This window comes from Sphaeramia orbicularis, chromosome 20, assembly GCF_902148855.1.
Source record: "Sphaeramia orbicularis chromosome 20, fSphaOr1.1, whole genome shotgun sequence".
NCBI classification, from domain to species: domain Eukaryota; kingdom Metazoa; phylum Chordata; class Actinopteri; order Kurtiformes; family Apogonidae; genus Sphaeramia; species Sphaeramia orbicularis.
In genome coordinates, this window is record NC_043976.1 from 15,848,125 (window position 1) to 15,872,659 (window position 24,535).

Consider the following 24,535-nt stretch of genomic DNA (forward strand, 5'->3'; position numbering starts at 1 on the left):
AAAAACATTTTGTATTACGTAAATTTTCTTGTGGCAAATAAATTCTCATGACTTTCAATAAACTAATTGGTCATACACTGTCTTTCAATCCCTGCCTCAAAATATTGTACATTTTGCTTCCCCACCCTGTGTGTGTGTGTGTGTGTGTGTATATATATATATATATATATATATATATATATATATATATATATATATATATATATATATATCCTACTAGTGATGGGACTTTTGTTTTGGCTCTTTGAAGGGAGTCGTTCAATCAGGAGCCGTTCACTGAGAAGAGTCGTTCAAAAGACTGACTCTTTTATGTTTTTTGCATTATTTTGAAACACCAATGTTTTAATGACAAAATAGGCTACATGTGATGATTGTCATTACATTTTAAAGGTGTTTAATTGGCGCGGCAGTAAATATTATCTTACCGTAAAAAAGAATTGTTAGTTCAAATGTGTGGGCTAAATACATGACATGAGAGGTGACATTAGGCAAATGCTGGAATTTGACCAAAAACATCACGGTACATTATGTGGACTAGTCTGTAGGCTAAAAATGAAGAAGAAAATAAAACATTTTCTTATGAAATAACATTTTATTCTCTTCAAAATCCGGGGCCAAATCCGTCCCGCCAAAGGGTCCAGTCCGGTCCCTGGGATGAATTTGTGAAATGCAAAAATTACACTGAAGATATTAATCATTTTAGTTCAGGTTCTACATACAGACCAATTTAATCCCAAGTGCATCAGATCAGTCAAATACTTTCATAATAACCTATAAGTACTCACAACTCCATATTTTTTGTCCTTGTAAATGTAAACATTTTCATGTCATTTTACTGTATTTACACTAAAACAAACTAACATTTCACAAAAACACGAATAACCTCAAAAAATATGAACATTTTGAAATGTCTGAAGGGTAATTTTAACAATATTTGTTAATTTGTTAATTTATTTGCACAAAATAAAACAGCAATAGAAAAAACAACAACATTCAAACAAGTCACAAAATTGTGCAGGAGAGGTTAGAAGCTAAAAGAAGGCTTATATGAATACCTCCCCTGAAATGAACAATACAAAAAAAATAAATAAATAAATAAATAAAAAATGCAATATAACTGAAATAATAAACTAAAGTAAAAACAATAAAAATGTAATTCACATTATAAATCATCAAATACAAATCGAGTGATACACAGCCTTACATTTTTTCATGAATTAAAGTCCTTTTCAGATGCTTTTTAAACAACGATAAAGTAGATGTTGATGTGGAATTTTCTGCCTGTTATTAAATGTTTTGTGTATTTGTAGATCCACTGTGATCTGTAAGTTGTAATTTGCACGTGTAAATCTGCAAACTGAGACATAACATTATTAAAATTGCACTTAGTTTTCTTTAGAAATTTCAGTTTGTTCATGTTATTCACATTTTTTTTTAAAGGATAGTTGGTAGATGTCAACATTTTCACCCCATAATTTTACTGTTTTTGCTCTAAAACATAGACGAAAGTTTGGAGTTGACATTATTTATATATAAGTATGATATTATTTCACTGGTCCGGCCCTCTGCAGATCAAATTCGGCGTAATGTGGCCCCTGAACAAAAATGAGTTGTTGAGTCGTTTCTGAAACAGTGGCATCAAATCAAATCCATGTTCGTTTCCAAATCATGGCTCTTACCTGTCTTTGGCTCCACTGAGAAGTACGGTTGCCCATGGATGATGCTGTAGACCACCCTGGCACTGTTCCCATATGTTGGGTCATCTGCATCTGTGGCTGCCACTTGCACTACCATGGTTCCTGTGGGAAGACAGCCCTTCATTAGTTTCCAAGACAACATCCTGAAGCCAAGTCAAACAGGAGCTAAATGTGGAAATAGTCATCATTTCATCAGAGCGTGTGACCAATTCCACATTACCGAAGAAAAGGAGAGCGCTGTGAAAAAGTCACTTCTGTGGTGGTAAATAATCTCATTAGCCGTTAGTCATTACACCCTCTTTTCTTTGTCGGAACTGCTGTTTGGCACCGTATTTATATGATAACAAAAATCAACCGACTTTATCGCAGCGAAACCTGAAGCTTCATCCAAAGATCTGTGTCGTCTTGTACTCACCCCTGGCCTTAAATGTAACAAAACAAATAACACTTTCATTTGCAGGGATTCTGGAACAGGATTAACTCCTAGCCTTCAGAGATCATTTTGTTGCCACTCTTGCCATTTCCCTCCTCCACATCACTTAGCAGCATCTTTTTTTCCAGTAACGTCAATCTGTTGATTCTAATTCAGCAGGGAAATGGTTTCTACGGCCCATCTGTGCACGCTAAAGCACCAATCCAGCCCTCCCCAAAAAATAGACAAAGCTAAATTATTATGTATGTCATATCGTGCTGATACGAAAGCTGCGTTTTTGGGAAAAAAAGAGTCAAAGAGGAGGAATTTGTCCTCTAGCTATGTCATGGAAGGACACTGTGTTTTTTTTTATGAAGTGCTAATTAGTACTCAATAAAACTCATTTTCCGACAGAAGTTATAGAAAAGAGGACGCATTTATCCGTCGTTTTTTTTTTTTTTTGCAACTTTATTTTTAATTTTCCTGTTACAATCCATGTTAACAAGCACAGATGGTAACCCATTCCTTTGCTGATTTAGGGTCTGCAGACTGCTTCTGGAAAACATGCTGTTAACTGATCTGCAGAGGGGAAATTGTAACTATGAGAACAAAATTACATCTGAGAGCAAGAGGCAGGACTGCAAACATGTCGCATAAATGTCTTGAGTGTTTCTTCGTTTGCACTTTTTTTTTTTTTTCACATTTTGGTGGTGTTACACAGCGCAGGGCAGATATTCTGTGTTTAATGAAGTAGGTGCGAATAACTTTATAACTGAAAAGTCACATTTCTGATGCTTATGCATGCTGCTAAATATATTTCGGGGAAAAAATATGCACTTTCTGTTGACTTTACTTTGTTTAATGCTACTTTTATTGTACTTTATTGTATGATCACTGACTGACTTTTTTTTTTTTTTTATTGTTAAGTGATGGTGGAAGTACTTATCTTATCTTATCTTATCTTGTGAAAATCCCTAAGCTTGTACCTGAACTACTCAATGCAGAAAATACATTGCGCTGCTCTTCTACAGCAGCAACAGTGTACGACACTAGCACTAACAGCTGAGAAATGGAGCAAACATTAACAAATGACTATTGATTCCAACACAAACTTCATGTGAGAGCACTAGCACATCTTTCATTTTTTGCAACTTTATTTTTATTTTTCCACAGAAGGACTGCAAACATGTCGCATAAATGTCTTGAGTGTTTTTTTGTTTGCACTTTTTTTTCACATTTTGGTGGTGTTACACAGCACAGGGCAGATATTCTGTGTTTAATGAAGTAGATGCAAATAACTTCAGAACTGAAAACTCACATTACTGGTGTTTATGCATGCTGCGAAATATATTTCAGGAAAAAAAATATGCACTTTCTGTTGAATTTACTTTGTTTAATGCTACTTTTATTGTACTTCATTCTATGATCACTGACTGACTGTTTGTTTTTTTATTGTTAAGTGATGGTGGAAGTACTTATCTTATCTTATCTTATCTTATCTTGTGAAAATCCCTAAGCTTGTACCTGAACAACTCAATGCAGAAAATACATTGCGCTGCTCTTCTACAGCAGCAACAGTGTACGACACGAGCACTAACAGCTGAGAAATGGAGCAAACATTAACAAATGACCACTGATTCCAACACAAACTTCATGTGAGAGCACTAGCACATCCTTCATTTTTTGCAACTTTATTTTTATTTTTCCACAGAAGGACTGCAAACATGTTGCATAAATGTCTTGAGTGTTTTTTCGTTTGCACTTTTTTTTCCACATTTTGGTGGCGTTACACAGCACAGGGCAGATATTCTGTGTTTAATGAAGTAGATGCAAATAACTTCAGAACTGAAAACTCACATTACTGGTGTTTATGCATGCTGCGAAATATATTTCAGGAAAAAAATATGCACTTTCTGTTGAATTTACTTTGTTTAATGCTACTTTTATTGTACCTCATTGTATGATAACTGATTGACTGTTTTTTTTTTTGTTTTTTTTTTAATTGTTAAGTGATGGTAAACAGCTGACAGATTTTACTTTAATTTCCTTCTGAATTAATCAAGTACTTATCTTATCACTGCTCTTCTACAGCAGCAACAGTGTACGACACTAGCACTAACAGCTGAGAAATGGAGCAAACATTAAAGGTGGGGTCTGAGATGTTTTTCTGGAGCATTTTTTATTATATTCCTTAAAATCCCCTTCACACCCCGATTACACTGTACACACAAATAATATCACCTCATATTAAAGCAGACATTGTGCACTTACTGGAGATGGTGCACAATGTTTTTCTTTACTGCTTTTTCATGACTCATGTTTGGAGCTTTGCCACCAACTAAAACAGTGGTTTCCAACCTTTTTTGGCTCCTGACCCCATTTTAACATAACAAATTTCTGGCGACTCCAGACATTCAAAACAGAGACTTTTTTTTTTCTAAAATTAATTTGTTTTTGATCATGTAATAGTTTGCTATACTATGTTACACATAAATGTTAATTTTAGACAACATTTAGTCTATATAATGTATATTATTATGGACGGAGGCAGAAAAGTCAGGTGTAGATTACTGCATAAAGTGAGAATTTTATTTTCCTTGGTCAGGATATGTACAGTCAGTCCAGCTTGGATTTACAAGGCTGACAATTAATACTGAACAAACAAGAACTCAAACTATGAATTACACCGGTCAACAACACATTTATTGTTTAAGTTTTTTGAGCTGATTTAGGATCATTTTGGTGTGCTGAATCCAAAAATCACATTAATTTTGCTCAATCAGGTCAACTTTCTGAACTATGCTACATATTGGCTTTTTAACATTTTTGCTTACATTTATGGGCATTTTCACATCATATGATACAAAATTCTTTCATATTTCTTGCAATAAACGAGTTCTGAAGATTTTACTTTTGCCAATTTATGATTAATGTTTTTTTTAATATTACAGGTGAATGAAATGGCTTCGACTAGAAGATCTTGCAAAAATAAGCCTGACGTATTCTGCTACATCTGCGGTGAATACACCATTGTACGTGACAGGAATCCTGTTAGAAAATGATTTTTTTTCTCTTAAAACCTATTTTGGGTGAGAACTATATAAAAAATCAACTGATAAAGTCACAAAAATGCAATCAATTTCATGAGAAGATCAAATTTTTCAAAATCAAATTAGCTAAAAAAACCTGACCTGATCGAGAAAAACAGATGTCATTTTTGGATTTAGCGGTACAAAATGGTCCTAATTCAGTTGAAAAAACCTAGACAACTTGCAAAAAACATTTTTTTGTAACCCAGTGTAATGAAAGAGCTGCAGCATCTGAAACTGACCACAATGAACATTTGACAGATAAACAGTAGCACAGTGCTTCAGTTTCAGCTTCACAGTTTTTCATGTCTATTATAGATTGGGATTGTCTCTGTCAACTTAACATATATTTTTTATTAGTAAGTTATTATTATTATTATTATTTTTTTTTTTTTTTTTTTTTTTTTTTTTTTATCAATTACTAGAAATTTCAGGCAACCCCATTTGAATTCCAGGTGACCCCACGTAGGGTCCCGACCCCAAGGTTGAAAAACACTGAACTAGAATATCTACCAATATCTACACATTAAACTTCACTTTCTGTTTGGTATCTGCTGCATTATTCACTAACTTGTATTGCCACCATCACAATCACAGTTTCCCCCAGTGCCAATTCTGAAGTTTTCTGGTTCTTTTCCTTCCATTACATAGCCAAGATGTCATTCACTGAGGTTAAGAACTACCCACACTCAACAATATGACTGTCTTGTGGGTACATCTGAGTGCTTATAGTGCAGTGCATTTTGCCATAACTAACAGCATGAGTGCACTTACACACTCAAAATAGTATGTGTAAGTACGGAAGTGAGCAATTTGAAACACGGTGAGAGAAACTAAAGGTGAAAAGGTTAAAGGTTAACTATAACCTTGAACTACAGCACTTCACAGTTTGTAATCCAGGTTATAACCACTATGCCACTGCGCTGCCCATGGATGGAAGGACTCTTTTTCAAAGGAAGTCTAATATGAACATTCTGATTGTGCCACTTCTGTTATTTATTCTTACTCCTAACCCTAAACTGGATCACCGGTAACCTGGATTAACCCATAAAGACCCAAACATCCATTGAAAACCAAAACATCTACTGATACAAACTGTTTAACCCTTTCATGCACGAATTATGAGAACCTTAATCAAAATTTTTTTTCCTGAGAGTTTTTATTCCTCTTTAGGCATGAAAAAAACAATGCGATTGAAAAATTTCTTCTGAAAAATAAATAATAATAATAATAATAATAATGATTTTTAAAAATTCAAAAACACATAAAAAATAATAATAATGAAAAAAAAAATCTTATGAACCTATTTTTCAGTAAGTTGCAAAAATGTCCACTCAGCTGGACACCACACATTTAATTTTTGACGCACAGAAACATGAATTTAGTGATAAACTGTGTGAAAACTATGGGGAGGGCTTGTGATTCTGGGGGTTTATGCTCCGGAGAGATCTACATAATGTTACCAATTCATGTCAGAAAAGATATGTAGTGTCTTAAAACTTTAATAAAGATATGTGTAAAAAAAAAAAAAAAAAAAAAATGAAAAAACAAAATCCATGAATATACAAGAGAACAGCTGTAGAATAGCTGTCCACTGTAGTGACCAATATGCATGAAAGGGTTAATATCTGTTATCTGTAATTCTATTAATATTTGTGTAAAATACAGTTTGTCATCTTTTCATGGTCATCAGATATGACACATTTGGACATTCAGAGGCTCCGTAGTTACCATGGAAACACCGTCATCTTCTGCAACATTGACTCGCCAGTAAAATCCATGGAGTTTGATAAATGACAGCAGATGGAGACGCTTGATTTATCTTCAGTTAATGATTTATTTTTGTTGAAAAAGTCAGTTTTTCTTCAGTTTCCTCTGTTTCTGATTTAATAACCCTCAACTTTAATCTGAGCTTTAATGAACATCTGCATGATCAGTGAATTAAATGTAGGAAAATACACGATTTTCACAGAAAAAACTAAATAAAGAAGGAAAATCACTTAAGAGACTGTCATGTGTTAGTTGGATATGTGTGGTGGTGGGTACATGGTGGTGGAATTGTTGTTTTTGCTGCTTTGGGCTTGTACATGGTGTGCAATTACTATTTTTGGGTTGTGTTATGTCATATGTTTTGTGAGTGATGTGCTGTATACTCGTATCTATCTATCTATCTATCTATCTATCTATCTATCTATCTATCTATCTGTGGCGGCTGCTCGTCTTTCAGACAGGGGAAGGTCATTGTCGGCTCACATAAAAAAAAATTGTCAAGTTATTTAAACATAAATTCGGCCCTCCGTTCCGTTAGCATTGTCTGCCATTGTGTGCACATTGCTGGATAGCCAGTTCACTCCGACCTAGCCAACAGTATGACTGATTTAACTATCTACAAAACAATATTAAACTCAGGCAAGAAATGATTAAATTATGTAACTGAAACAAGAAAATGTTGAAATTATGTTAAATTGAAACAAGGAAGTCCAATGAGTGTGTTTTATTTACAATTAGTTACAATTAGAGTAATTTCGTAGTGGTTTCTCTCTTGATTTCACAGCAGAATGCACGATGCAGTGGCAATTACTCATAGACTGCAAGGGAAGCCCGGCTTCCCCTAAAATTACGAAAATTAAATGGTTAAATATGTATGGTTGTGTTGACATGTCATTGACTACTAATGTGTTAGAACACGTTCATCTCACAGATGAGTTTGTTCAGAATCAGCTTTATCAGAAATCAATGGACACAATGTTGTTCACTTCTCATACATTCCCGTTGCGCTGTTTTCTCATACGATCTCTGCTCAGTGCATTTGCCCGTAGATGTCGGGCGTCTCTGGGCTTCAATGGGACTGAGTGGAACAGTTTTTTTCATTGCCTCAAAACTGGATGGTAATTGGATAAATGCCACGATGTTGTCCTGCCCTCGGACACCAGGCGTCTCTGGGGGTGAATGGAGCTGTGGGCGGAGCTCGGCCGGGCTGGACACCAGGGATTTCACATGCTGATTGGAGGATCAGTCGAAAGGCTGAATCCCATTTGATTGACAGCTATTTTCAGATCTCCTCCTTCACTGACGCAGTTCAGTTTAATACCGTCGCACATTCTGCTGTGAAATCGAGAGAGAAACCACTATGAAATTACTCGTTCATTTCTTGCACTGCAAATAAAACACACTCATTGTACTTCCGTGTTTCAATTTAACATAATTTCAACGTTTTCTTGTTTCAGTTACATAATTTAATCATTTCTTGTTCGAGTTTAATATCGTTTTGTAAATAGTTAAATCAGTCATACTGTTGGCTAGGTCAGAATGAACTAGCTATCTAGCAAGGTGCACATGATGGCAGACTGCTAATGTTGTCGACCTAATTTTGGCAAAGCCATTTGATAGTCTTCCTTTTGAGGAGAAACTTTGAATTAAACAGCAGGGCAGATCAACACCTGACAAGACGCCTACTTGGTACAATAAGGTCACTGACCATTTTCTTAAAAAGGAACAGAGGGCCGAATTTATGTTTAAATAACTTGGCAAATTTTTTGATGTAAGCCGACAATGAGCTTCCCCTGTCTGAAAGACGAGCAGCCGCCACGGGTACGATGGTATTAAACTGAACTGTGTCAGTGGAGGAGAAGATCTCAAAATAGCTGTCAGTCAAACGGGATTCAGCCTTTCGACTGATCCTCCAATCAGCACCTGAAATCCCTGGTGTCCAGCCCAAGCTCTGCCCACAGCTCCATTCACCCCCAGAGACGCTGAGCGTCAATGCATTGACCATAGATCGAATGAGAAAACAGCGCAATGGGAATGTATGAGAAGTGAACAACATCGAGTCTGTTGATTTGTGATAAAGCTGATTCTGATCGAACTCGTCTGTGAGATGAACGTGTTCTAACACCTTTGTAGTCAATGAAATGTCAACACAACCATGCATATCTATCTATCTGTCTATCTATCTATCTATCTATCTATCTAAAGGAAGGTTAATTATAGAGAAAAATTCATTTGGAAACTCTCACAAAAGTAACACTGGGTCTTTATGGGTTAATCTTGTTCAGTCTGGAATTTGACAGCCGTCTTTTAATCCTGATCGAATTTTGCATTGCTTTATAAACGGTCCAAATACCAGCTCTGCCACAGTGAACTGTAAACATGATATTTTATGTTAAACTATAACGCAGTATGACGCTGTCATTGTGGAACCACCTTAGTGTAAGGGAAGAACTGACAAGATGCAGCAGTATACTGCGGATAAAGCTGTAAAGCCAGACATATAAATACCCAGAAGTGTCCCTGAATCCCATAACTTCTACCTAGTTCTCAAGAAGGAAATGTACTTTCAAACTCAACTGTGAGCTGTGGTGACAACTGACAACTGTTGTTTCTGCCTGATGTAAAGTATTGTCCTCCCCCACGCTCCCTTCCAGGCAGAACATAAGACATCAAACATGACTCTTTTTGCACTTTCATTTAAACATATACAGCCTTGATGTGACTTAAGCTGACAGCCATGACTTGGAATGTAAAGCAGAAAAGTGTTTGAAGATTTCAGGCAGAAAACATAATCAGTCACAATCAGTGCCAATCAATTTCAATAGGTCATTCATTATAGTGTAAATGAGTCTCGTTGCTTACTCGGCTTCTTCAATCCTTTTTTCAGGAAAAGTAATTTAGGGTCAAATAATTGATATCCAACTGATAACAGAACGAAAAAAGCCATTTAATAAAATGTGTAATTGTAACAAACAGCCATGATATTTCAGGGTATTTTATGCTGTTAGACTAGACGTCGGAGCTGGTCTTAAAGCTGACGCCTACAGGAGTCACACTCTTGGTGAAATCATCAACAATAGACATTGTTGCAATAACCTTGAAATAAAAACTAAAATAATAATAAAAGGAAAACACTCTTTAGTAAGTGCCTTTCCAGGTGATTACACGAATAGCTGCTTTACGCTGGAATATTTCATTTTAATGGCCGGCCGCATGTATCAAGCTAAACCCAGGTCTATATTGTCGCGTATGACAGAAAGTGCTACCTTACAAGTTGGCAATATTTTACTTTGAAGCAAACATCCTAATAAAAATCTCACTTTCTAACATGAGATGCATTTTACAGGCTTTTACAGAATGAAGTGATCATGGAAATTGAAGATTAGAGTCCTCCATTCTGGCCGTAAAGCAGAATTAACAGGCTCTGGCCCTAGATGTGAACAATATAATAGAGAAAAAAAAAAAAAACCTGGTGAAGCTGGAGAAGTTATCACCAGGCCAGTAGTAGAAGGACACCCAGATTATATCATTACCTCTTAGTCATGACAGGTTATATTACAGGTAGTTTAAAACACCAAGGTCAAAGGATGACTGTATGAAAGAGAACTAATACAACGTCTAAATCTCTATTACAGGTTGATAGTTAAAATTGCTTCATGCTAGGCTCGGTAGACGAAGCCGTAAATTAACATTTAATATGGGCTGGGATAGCACACGTTTTATGTTTAATGTCTTTTTTTTTTTTTTTTTTTTTTTTTAGCGCTTATCTACAGGTTGTTTTCTGTTTGCTGTCTAACATCCTGATTGTAACAATATTGTCAGAGTGAAAGGGAATACCACCCATGTCAGTTGGATGTACCAAAAAAAAAAAACAACACAGGAAAGCCCGGAAATCTAAATGGATTCTTTCTGCTCCACAAGGCTGTCATCTGCTTCTCAATTTGCCTCGTCTACAGCCCTTCAATATTTGTCCATCTTCATTGACGAGATGGATCAGATCCTCACCGGTTTTTTTTTTGTATATTTATTTATTCCCTGCAGCTGTGTACAAAACAGGTTTCTTAATCAATTCCGTATCTTGGGTGAGCAACTGTCAACAGCTAGTAATGAAAATAAATGTGGCGTGCTTAATCTGAATCTCAGACAGGTATTCTTCAGCCGCTCACGTACACAAGCAACGTCCGACTGTCAAGTACAATATGCATTTCTGACTGTGCGCTCACAATGCAAATTTGTAGGAAGACTATGACCATGAATCTGTCTTACGGACTAATACAAACTTGCATGTATTTTCTCCTGTAGTAGTGAAATTTACTTGTGATACATAGAGGCGAATAGAAAATCAATATTGCAGCAGTTGCAACAGTTTGCTGGTTGCCTTCATGAGTATTCAAAGCTCTCTCCGATGATTAAGTTGATTTTATTCATGCACATTCACACCTGCTCCCCACTGCTTCAGATAAACAGGGATTATTGCTTTGAGTTCAATTCGCATTTATTTGCAATTCCCAACTGATAACGAATTACAATACTTGTTTAAAGAAAAAGAACTGCCTGATGTTTTCTGTGTCCCAACATTTTTCCTCATTCATTTCGGTAGCAAAGTGAAATCACCGTAAAACCAAAAGCTTCGCTTTCTTTCATCAGAAAAAAAAAGCTCATTTGTATCGTTTTCCTTGAAGTACTGCATCTCTTTAGCCCGAGAGCGAATATCTATTCAACTTCCAGAATGAAGCCACGCTCCGATCCTTGATCCCAGCTCTCATGAATTAGACAGGAACAATGACAGCTGGGTATATAGGACTGGTGCGCCGTAAATTCGAGAGCTGTGGCCTTGGGTTGACATTACATTTTCTATGCTTGTAATGAGCCCTCAAACTGCTCTTTTGGACCTTTCGCCGTGCAGCCGAAGAAAGACAAGGCTTAAGATCGTCACACCTCCGACTGTCCTCAAGCTCTCTTGTCTTTTATTTGACATCGCTGCCTTGATTAAGACAAAAGCCTTCGGAGATCCTCGGGCCATAAGGTCTCCGCGTGTATGGACGAGCACTGCCTCTAATTACTTTAATTAATTAAATTCATGATTTCTTCTAAATTGAAGCCATTCATCAGCAGTGCAGAGTGGTGACCATTAATGATTTAAAGGCGTCTATAAAGGAATTATTGAGGACAAGAGGTGCTTGGCCCTTCCTTATTCTTTAGTTCCTTGATAATTCCTTTAAGCAGATATTTACAAAGGAAAGGCATTATTTTGTTCCCCGCAAGTTGCCACGGAGACATTTGTCGGATCTAGCTGAGTAAATAAAGTAGCGAGGGTGACCCTGCTTCTGCGGCGAACACGTCCTCCTCTGTGGTTGATGTACCGAGTTGGCGTCTTATCTCGGGTTGGACACAAGACTTGAAGCTCTTGTACTCTAATCCTCTGGTTCCTTAAGCCTGAGCTCTGTACCCCCCGTCGACAGTCGGCTGTGTAATCCTTCCGAGATCTCGTGCCTGTGTGTTGTAAGCAAAGAGCTGCTTCCCTTGGAACGGCTCCCACTGTCACTGCCTGCTGAAAATTTTAATTTTGACTTTGAAGGTACAAAAAAAACATCCGCGACACATTTGTTCCCACTAATTTCCATCTGTAAGGTAGCTAGGATATTGGAGGTGCTGAGGTGATTGTGAAACACAGAATGAGCTTTTCATTTCTTAGACTTTATATGAATGTTGGCAAACAAATGACAATACAGAAAATACAGAGAAATGACAGAAATTCAAAGCACCTGCTGCGATATCGAGTACAGTGTTATTTGTTTTTGCATAGTTACAGGTTTCCAGTGTAGTCAAGGAATCTAGGGGACAGTCCACACTGAGAGACAGGGTGTTTTTATCCAAATAAAAATTTCAGACTTTTCAAAACTGCCATATTTTTCCTACAACCTTGACTTTATGCACTTTTATACTTGTGTGCCTGGTTTTTTGGTTGAGACTGTACCTGTTATGTCTTGTAGAAAAGTTCATTTTAATAACTGTTTGAATGAATGAATACATAATTCATAGTAAATTATGTTTTACTGACAGAAACATTTTCAAAACCAATGAAAATCACAAAAGTGCATCTCACTAGTATCATTCCAGTATCGACTGTTAGCCAAATCGTACCAAGTTTTTTTTTTTTGTTTTTTTTTATACTTTTCTCGTGCATTTCTTATCTTACAAGAACATACTCTAAAATGCGACTATGACTTTTTTTCTCCATACTTTATTGAGACTTTCACACAAAATTCCTGACTTTTCAAGACTTTCAAAACCTGTTCAAGCACCCTGGAGGCAAGTTTAGACCAGAGGCGATTTTTCATAGACTGCAAGGGAAGCTCGGCTTCCCTTAAAACTCCGAAAATTAAAAGGTTAAATATGTTCGGTTGTGTTGACATTTCATTGACTACAAATGTGTTAGAACACGTTCATCTCACAGACGAGTTCGTTCAGAATCAGCTTTATCACAAATCAACAGACTCGATGTTGTTCACTTCTCATACATTCCCGTTGCGCTGTTTTCTCATTCGATCTCTGCTCAGTGCATTTGTCCGTAGACGCTCAGTGTCCATGCACTTCAATAGGACTGAGTGGAACAGTTTTTTTCATTGCCTCAAACCTGGACGGTAATTGGATAAATGCCACGATGTTGTCCCGCCCCTGGATGCTTGGCGTCTCTGGGGGTGAATGGAGCTGTGGGCGGAGCTCGGCCGGGCTGGACACCAGGCTTTCATGTGCTGATTGGAGGATCAATCGAAAGGCTGAATCCCATTTGATTGACAGCTATTTTCAGATCTACTCCTTCACTGACACAGTTCAGTTTAATACCGTCACACATTCTGCTGTGAAATCAGAGAGAAACCACTGCGAAATTACTTGTTCATTTCTTGCACTGTAAATAAAACACACTCATTGTACTTCCTTGATTCAATTTAACATAATGTCAGCGTTTTCTTGTTTACTTGGTACGATACGACCATTTTCTTAAAAAGGAACAGAGGGCCAAATTTATGTTTAAATAACTTGACTTTTTTTTTTTTTTATGTAAGCCGACAATGAGCTTCCCCTGTCTGAAAGATGAGCAGCCGCCACTGGTTTAGACATATCTACAAAAGTTTTACGATCTGCCGTTTTGGGAAGCTAAATACGCTAACTACTGAAACCTGGTCCCAGAGTGAACAAATCCCAAAATGCCACCCTTGTATTTCCATGTTTACAACCTGTAGACATCTTTTCTAAATGATGACTCCATAGCCCCGCCTCTTTCTTTCTTATTTATGTTCGCCACCATTTACTTGTTCTTATGTTGGTTATATTGCACCAGTTTTATGCTCTTGTTCCATGTCTAATTGGTTGTTTTTGGTGACCTTTTGTTGCAGTATTGCCACACCACCTACAGGCCTGGCATATAGACAGCAGCAGTAGTTTTCAATGGAAAATGGAAAAGAAATGCATTATTTTCATCTCTGCATGGACAAAGCTATCTACAAATCTATGGAGGCCACTTGCCTGAAAAGCCTGGTCTGCTTGGAGACGACCCAACCAGCTTAGCGGTAATTTTTATGAAAGGGAAATACAAATTTGACAAAGACCCAATCTGTAATGAAAACCCATTTGTTGATCCATTAGCAAACATAACATGCTGCACACTTTTAATCCCCCCTCAGCCAAATATAAGACAAGATTATGTTGAAAGTTACTGTCATATAATTTAGATGAAATAGTCTTTGTGTAAAACTGATTACATACATATTTATATTTGAAAGTACTCAGATATTACAACTGCACAAGGCAAAATAATTTGACCTTGAAAAAGTAAGTCAAGGTCACCTATTTTCAATAGGCTTCTGCTGCATGCCAAGACGCATCCACAGTATAAATGTGGCACAGATATCTCAATGCATTCTTCAGAAAATGCGATTATGTCATTGAATGGACAGACAGACAACAAAATGATAACAATACCCCTTGGCCGAGGGGTAAAAATGATACTTCCCCAACATCCCCAAGGGCTGAAATCCAAACAAAATATCCGTGGCTCAGAAAAAAAACAGACTGGAACAGAAGTTTGATTCAACAAAATGGCCTTATTGTAATAATATAATATGTATAAAATCTGCCTAATGTATTTACTCCCCACAAGTAAGGACAGTTAGCGTTACAACCAGGGTTTGTCTTGTATTTTGGGGTGCAGCCCTCGACCCTCTAGAGCAGTGGTTCTTAACTGGTGGGCCTTTGTCTGGGCAAAAAATAATGTTAAGAAACCAATCCTGTGCTTTATTTTTTATGACGCATCGTCCATCCACACTCCCCAACAGTAGGTGGTGGAAATTCGCTGTAATGCAAATTAACAAATTAATTAATGCAAGTTTATTTGTCATTTCAGCATATAAAAATACACAGAAACAAAATATTGTACTCAGGTCCCCGACTGTCAGCAGCATTTAGTAAAAATAGTATAAGTTACTGATAAAATAATAAAAATAATAAAATACTGATATAAAAAAATAGCAATAACAATAACACCCCCCCCTAATAATTACTTATAAATAACTAAAAAAAAGTTTTACAGTTTAGTTTCACAGCATAAAAGAAGACCCAAAAGTTTCTATTCATATCATGGCGAAACTTTTACCTGCACTGAGGACAAAAAACTTTCATGTATGAATTAGGAGAACCATAGTCAAGATTTTTTTCCTCTTTAAGCATGAAAAAAAAAACAATGCGATAGAATTTTTTGTTTTTTTAATACACCTTTTTTTCATGGAGTTACAAAAATGTCCACTCAGCCGGACACCATGTGTTTAATTTTTGACACAAAGAAACATGTATTTAAAACGCAATATCAGAAAGTGATATACTGTGTGAAAACTGTGAAATAATATTTTTAATGCAGCAGATCTGATGTTTTCTCACATTTCATCATACTCTAATACTAGTTATTACTCATTTCATGGAGCTAATATATAAAAAAATAACGTTTTTGTTTAAGTAACCTGTTAATTACAGTCTAGTAACTGAAAATTGATTTACACTCAAACATGTTAGTGCAGATCAGGTTTATCAAGAACAGCAAAGTTACAGTAATGGTATGAATGTCAGTGTGTGGGATGGTGCATAAGCGTCCACTGTGTTGGCTGATTTGGAACTAGGGATGTAACGATTACCGGTATAACGATAAACTGCTGTAAAATTGCAGACGGTTAGCATTACCGTTTAAATTCTAATATCATGATAACCGTGTTTGACTACTGCACTTTTAGGGGAAAAAAACCCTATGTAAAGGTCTGGTTTTATGTCAAATATTTGAGTATAGTTTGAGTTTATTACAATTTAAATTTTCTGTATTTAATATATGGAACTAATATTCACTTTTAAAGTCTTTGAAAAGGTTCATTAACCCTTTCATGCATGGTGGTCACTACAGTGGACAGCTATTCAAAGTTATCTTATATATTCATGGATTTTATTGTTTTAGTTCCATATCAGCCAATAAAGCGGGCATACCATTGATGTAACTTTGCTGTTCTTGATAAACCTGATCTGCAGTAACATGTTTGAGTGTAAGTCGATTCCTTGTTATTGTTAATAGATTGTAATTAACTTTTTGTTTTTGAACAAAAAGTTTTTTTTTGCATATTATCTCCATAAAGTGAGTAATAACTAATACTAGAGTATGTTAAAATGTCACATAACATCAGATTAGCAGCCCTAAAAAAAATGTATTTTATAGTTTTCACACAGTATATTAGTAAATACATGTTTCTTTGTTTCAAAAATTTAACTCATGGTGTCCAGCTGAATGGATATTTTTGCAATTCCATGAAAAATTGGTTCATTAAAAAAAATTAAATCAGTGCTTTTTTTCATGCCTGAAGAGGAATAAAAACACTCAGGAAAAAAATCTTGATTAAGGTTCTCATAATTCATGCATGAAAGGGTTAAGCATCTGTGTGTTATTTATGCAATAAATTATATACATTTTTCAAATCGGATTGTATATTTTTTTATGTTGATATAGTAGGTTGAAGTGAAAAAATAATAGATGATATAGATGAAGTTGTGCTGGAAAAAAAAGATGCCAAACATGGGTATAGTAAACATTTGTTTATATAGTATATAAAGGCAAAATCAAAAGGACTGAAAAACAGACAAAAAAGGCTCAGACCACAAAGGGTTAATATTTGAATGTTTCTGCCAACAGAAGGTACATTGTGCCAATTATTTTATTTTTTTTATTTTATTTTTTTTCAAAATACAACTTGGTTAAATGATTTCAGTGTGGGTATTAGTACTTTTTGAAGATTTTGAGCCCAATTTCAAAAATACCACAATTACAATGATAACCGTGATAATTTTGGTCACAATAACCGTGATATGAAATTTTCATATTGTTGCATCCCTATATGGAACTAAAACAAAATCCATGCAATGTGATGTCATGACTTTGCGTCAATATGTACGCCACTTTTGATGGTAAATTGGCGTGTGATCTGTACGACATTATAAACTTAAAGGGTTAATTCTGGTTAAAAGGGTTAGTTATGGTTAAAGTGTACCTAATTTGGTGTTAAATTGAATATTTCCGTATTTATCATCACCACCTGCTGGTCAGTTTTCATAGAATTAATATGAGAAGTTTAACTTTTATAAAATTGGGTGTTGTCTTGTCATTGAGAGGTGATAGTGGGTCCTGAACCCAGACCAGATGAGAACCACTGCTCTAGAGGACTGCGAGGTTTGGAAAATGTATGGATGGGGTGAAACTGGCTACATTAACAATTAATGAGACAAATTAGCTGCTAGAAAAGCACTCGCAAATTCAATAGCGTAAAGCACAGGTGTCAAACATATGGCCTGTGAGCCAAAACTAGCCCGCCAAAGGGTCTAATCTGGCCCGTTGGATGAATTTGTGAAATGCAAAAACTACACTGATGATATTAACAATCAAAGCTGTTAAAATCATTTTAGTTCAGGTTCCACATTCAGCCTAATATGATCTCAAATGCATTAGACCATCAAAATAAGGTTAAAGTTAGCGTAATAACTTGAAAATAATGACAACTCCAAAAATACATGAAAATGTTTGCATTTGGAAACTACCCTTTCACAAAAAATGTGAATAACTTGAACAAATATGAACAACCTTAAATATCTTAAGAAATAAAAGTGTAATTTTAACAATTTTCTGCCTGTTATTAAATGTGTGTATTCGTAGATCCACTGTGATCTGTAAGTTGTAATGTACATGTGTAAATAATAAACTGAGGCAGAATATTGTTAAAATTACACTTATTTTTCTTAAGACATTTCAGGTTGTTCATGTTATTCCCATTTTTAACAAAATCTCGTAAACATTTTCATAATGCAATTTTACTTTTTTCTATTATTTTACTGGTCTGGCCCACTTCAGATCATATTGGGCTGAATGTGGCCCCTGAACTAAAATGAGTTTGACACCCCTGGCATAAAGAATAATATAACATGCTAGTGTTTATACCAGTGGTTCCTAACCTTTTTTGGCTCATGACCCTTTTTTTAACATCACACATTTCTGGTGATGCAAGACATTCATAACATAGACTTTTTTTTGTTGTTTTTTTTGTGCTAAAATTAATGTTTTTGATCACGTAATAGTTTGCTATACTATGTTGTTATTTTAGATGACGTTTAGTCTATATAATGTATATTATTATGGACGGAGGCAGTAAAGCCAGGTGTAGATTATTGCACAAAGGGAGAATTTTATTTTCCTTGGTCAGGATATGTACAGTCAGTCCAGCTTGGATTGATTGATTGATGTATTTATTTCGAACATGAATGTCAAACAGAAGAAAATAAATAAACAAAACACTTAAACATCAGACATATAATACATATTCGAAAAGGAGTGAGAAGAAGTACAACTTATAAACTCCCACCCCTTCTCCTTATATAATTAATAACAATAATAACCTTCTTAGTCTAAGCAGATCTATACACTATGCCGTTATATGACTGATACTTACTAGTAAATAATTAGGTTTCTGGCTTTATATTATTATGAACAAATATAATATGATTTACATAAACACATAATACAATAACACATACATGTAAATACATATTCATACACAGATCTATACACACATATACACCTATACATACATTTACACACCTACCACATACTTGTACATCTTTAGAACACCCAGTGATCCCCAACACCTCCCTCATCCCTGTACCTCTGAAAAATTGTGTCTTTGTACCTCTTTTTAAATTCTTTCATGCTTGGACATTTGCTTTAACTCTACATTAAATCTGTTCCGCAGTCTCACCCCGCTGACAGAAACACAAAAACCCTTCCTAGTCATGCGTATTAAGGGAATTTTAAAGTAAATTTTCCCCCTTAAATCATAACCCCCTTCATGAATACTGAATAATTCCTGTATTTATGTTGGTAAAAGATTATTTTTAGCTTTGTACATTATTTGAGCTGTTTGATAGTCCACAATGTCTGTGAACTTGAGTCATTTACAAGGCTGACAATTAATACTGAACAAACAAGAACTCAAACTATGAATTATGAAAGAGCTGCAGCATCTGAAACCGACCACAATGAACATTTGACAGATAAACAGAACCACAGTGCTTCAGTTTCAGCTTCAGTTTGTCGTGTCTTTTATAGATTGGGATTGTCTCTGTCAACTCACCATATATTTTTTATTAGTATTTTTTTTTATTATTTATTTATTTTTACCAATTACTAGAAATTTCAGGCGACCCCATTTGAATTCCAGGCGAACACACGTGGGGTCCCAAACCCAAGGTTGAAAAACACTGGTTTATACAGGGTGGGGAAGCAAAATTTACAATATTTTGAGGCAGGGATTGAAAGACCGTGTATGACCAATTAATTTATTGAAAGTCATGAGAATTTATTTGCCACAAGAAAATTTACATTACATACATGGAAATTTTGCCCATTATAAGTAAATGGGGATTTTTTTTTTTTTTTTAATGTATTAAAAAAATTGAACTTAGACCTACTGTTCACAAAATATAATCACATCTATTCTGGGTCGAAGGTAATCTATTAACCCAATTTGGCATCAATTCAACTAATAGATTTGCTGCTACAGACATTTGAAATTTCACCCATTATAAGTAAATGGGTGTTGCTGCTAGAGTGTTAAACAAACAAACAAACCGAACCAGAAACAATACCCCTTGCCTCCCCTTCGGGTGACAGGGTAATTATGAATTTGATGTACATACAGGGTGGGGAAGCAAAATTTACAATATTTTGAGGCAGGGATTGAAAGACAGTGTATGACCAATTAGTTTATTGAAAGTCATGAGAATTTATTTGCCACAAGAAAATTGACATAATAGAAAATGTTTTTATTCTATGTGTCCTCCTTCTTTCTCAATAACTGCCTTCACACGCTTCCTGAAACTTGCGCAAGTGTTCCTCAAATATTCGGGTGACAACTTCTCCCATTCTTCTTTAATAGTATCTTCCAGACTTTCTCATAATAGTTTTGCTCATAGTCATTCTCTTCTTTCCATTATAAACAGTCTTTATGGACACTCCAACTATTTTTGAAATCTCCTTTGGTGTGACGAGTGCATTCAGCAAATCACACACTCTTTGACGTTTGCTTTCCTGATTACTCATATGGGCAAAAGTTTCTGAAAAGGTATGGATAATAGTGTTAGGTATGATTATGACATCAATATATGTTTGGTTTCACAACAATTGATGTAGTGCCTGCTGAGAAAAAACAACTAAATGTTCATTGTAAATTTTGCTTCCCCACCCTGTACATTTCTCAGTGTTTTGCTATGAGACTGATAGACCTATAAAATTCAAAGTCAGTAAGATAATCAAAAAGTGTGAAATAATTCCTAAAAACCATTATATTTCATGATTTTATCACCAGTTTCTTTCCATGTAACAGAGGTATCTGTGGAACACTGCTACCGAGCCGATATGCACATTGTTATGAAATCTCTCCATGCCGCCTTTGTGATTGCTAGAGATGATATGTTGTTGTGTGCAGTCGAGCTGCCTCAGCAGAGCTTTGCCCTCTGCCAGTGCCTCTTTCTTTTAACGTGCATCAAAATGCATGGTTCCTCCCCACAGTGAGACTCCCCTGTGGACCACTGACACTCATGGCTTTGACAGTTGTTGCTGGAATGAACTAAACAGATTTCAGTCACATTTGGGAAATGTTTTAGACAATAATTTAATGCGTCAACAACAACAGATGAAGGGCTCCCTCTTTCCTGACGTGATCAATCTCCTCTCTCAATAGCTCAATCTCTCTTCAAATTACAACTTCAGACAAGAGTTGCATATGAATTACAGCACTATGAATATTAGATGACTGGGACCTAATACCTAAGCTTCCACTGTTCCTGGAATGAAATTGAATTCCGTCGAACCATTAGAGGCGATTTCTGTTATGATGTTATAAGTCCTGATAGGAAAGTGAAGCCAGATCACAGATTTATGTTTTTGTTTTTTTTTTCTTCTTCTTCTTTTTTTGTGAGCAGAAGGCTAAAGGACACAAAGCAGATTTCCTCTGTGAAAGCCAAAGAACTGCCATTCTGATGAGCATTACAACTGAGGCCAGCAATAATGCATAAGATTAAAGTCCTGCATGTACACAAAGTTTGTCTCCGCAGTGAGTGCTATTTTTAGACACAATAGAAGTCAGTTGTTGAATACAGGTTCTTTCACTTTGTGTTGTTTATTTCACCAAAGCCTAGTTGAATAAGTAACAAAGTTCATGTAATTATAGTAATCATCTGCCTCCTGTCAACACCATATAAACATTCACCCATTTTTAGTCAAACGGTCTGATGGACTGTTGGTATCAGTTAGCGTCCGTCCGTCTGTCCGCAAACAGTTTTTTAAGAATTTTCTACTCTGAAACTGTCAGTCAGAATGACTTGATATTTGTTGTGGAACATATTTAGGGTAAGGTCTACCAAGTTTGCTCAGAGAATTGGGAAATATTGATTTTTGATTTTTTTTATGAATTTTTTACCTTTTTTAAAATCCCCATTGGTTTATAATGGGACAAATTTCCAAGTGTTATAACTTGAAAACAGTTGAAGATATTGATATAGTTCCTATTGGCAAAAGATAGGAAGTCACATATGAGCTTTCATTTGGTGTTTTGACCTTTGACCTTGACTGACCTTGAAAGGTCAAACAAATGTCAATACATGTCTTTAAATATGCCATTGGACTACAGGAGCCTCGGTTCTATTTTTATACTGACCTCAGAGGTAATGTAAAATCTTAAACAACTATATTCTATTCACTTATAAATAATCCAAGGCCACATTCTGTATTTCAGAAATTTATTTTCATGATTCCAAATTGAGAGTAAAATTGTCTATATTTTACATTATATTATGTTACATTAGATTAGATTAGACTAGATTATATTATATTATCAAATTATATTATATTATATTAGACTGGATTAGATTAGATTAGATTAGATTAGATTAGATTAGATTAGATTAGATTAGATTAGATTAGACTAGATTAGATTAGACTAGATTAGATTAGATTAGATTAGACTAGATTAGATTAGATACAATGTTAAAACTGCCCATTGGAAAGTACAAGTAGAAACCAGTGGCAAAGTAGTAATAATAATGATAATAATAATAATAATAATAATAATAATAATAATAATAATAATAATAATAGGTAGGTTATTATGTTATAATATAATATTATAGTATGCACTATTTGTATATTGGCTAAAATTTACTTAGGGGGTCAAATGAGTGGCCATTTTTGTCAAAAAAAAAAAAAAAAAGTTGTAAGAAATGCATAGAACTGCGTTGAAATAATGCTAATCCGTTTGTGCACAGACTACTGATATTATTTGACAGTAGAAGCTCTATTTTCAGAAATATTGGATTTTGAATAGCACGTGTATGTGAAAACTTTTGCTGGTGGATGGATGTGACATTACCCATGATGCTGATGATACTTTATTAGTAATAAACTTATATACTTACTATTGCTAATTCTCCTCTTATTCATAAATGTTAGTATTGTGGATCTAAAACAATAACAGCTGACACAAAAACACAAAATGTGGCAGTGGACGGATGTGACATGGTTGTTACAGATCCCATCATACTGATGCTCAGCAGCCATGTCACCGTTTACACTAATGATCCCTGTGCAAAAACTAGGATCAGAATTATTTATTGTATAGTTTATCATCATACTAAAGAGTAAATAACAATATAGAATTGTTATTTCTGTATAAAAATGCTTATTATTAGAAAACTGTTGATTTAAAAAGTGACGTGTGACATTCTTCATGTATGTATTGGCGTAACGTAAGCAGGATGGATCAGCACCATACTCCATATTGAACCTGTAAAAATAAAACATGTGATATGTAGGATAGAATCTTGTAAGAAAACCTGGGGAATCTAAAAGAATAGAATATTTATTTTCAGGTAAATTCAGTTGAAATATAACTTGGCCATTTGTGACATGAAAATATAACATTAATTGTGATGAAATTGGACATTTTTGAGCTGAAAACATAGTTCATATGACCATCAACATGTTGCAACAGAACTGAAATCCTGTAAATTTGCAGAACTTGCATTTACCAACACAAAGTTCCTTTGGGGATTCACTTATATTGATTTCTTATGCACAAACACATAAATAAGACCTCTAAGAAAATTTTAGCTGATATATAGTTTAATAATCACAGAATAAACAATATATATACTAGCAGAGACATCTATAAAATGCTGCATGTGTGTTTTTTAATCGCATGAACCTTCCTTATTGCCCTTCCCTGACTATCGACACCCTTTTCCCAGTCCTGGTCCAAGCAGTAACAGCTCACTTGTGATTAGACCACAGCTCCCAGCATGCCTGGCAGCACCTTGGGATCCCCTAGAAGGAGCTGAAGGGAGTTAAAGATGCTCTGCTGTGCTTACTGTGTAACTCATTGACATTTCGAAGCCTAAAGGAATGTGCTGGTCTATGTGAGGTGATAAATATGGAAATTAAAGCAAATCACTGTTCAGATTACAATAAAATGCTTAAAAATACCATTAAACGGAACACTGACAACAGTTTTGCTCTGCATTACTATTATTTTTTTGTGCTGAATAGAGTGAGTAGCAGTATTGGTATCCTGGAAAATCCATCTATGGGGAACACAGGCTTCCAAAAAAGAAATTACCGAATCGAGTGTGTTAAGAGGCGTCTTAACCGTGCAGGTCTTGGTTTATCTGTACGGAGGTCAGTCTGCCGTGCTCTAGCTGCACTTCTTATACACCTGCTTGGTTTAACAGCCGCAAGATGTTGTTGTCGCTCATTTGCATTTACTTGCATGTCAAGGCTGAGCGTGACCCGTTGAAAACCTCGGAGGCAGTCTTGACCGTTGCGGCCGCTGACGGACAGTTTCTAATGCGATCCATTTAAGAAGTGTATGTCGCAAAAGAGAAATACAGGCTGGAGTGATCAATAGAATATAAAGTACTCTGAGAAATTGGAATGGCTT

At 35.5% G+C, this 24,535-nt stretch overlaps 1 protein-coding gene across 1 annotated transcript in view; it reads right to left on the reverse strand.

Moving 5' to 3' along the window:
* Positions 1 to 24,535, reverse strand: part of LOC115411715 (cadherin-7-like) — a 354,822-nt gene that overhangs the window by 98,009 nt on the left and 232,278 nt on the right. Inside the window, exon 3 of the mRNA XM_030123930.1 lies at positions 1,680 to 1,799. Within this exon, the coding sequence (XP_029979790.1) occupies positions 1,680 to 1,799 (120 nt within the window). The remainder of the gene's footprint in view (positions 1 to 1,679; positions 1,800 to 24,535) is intronic.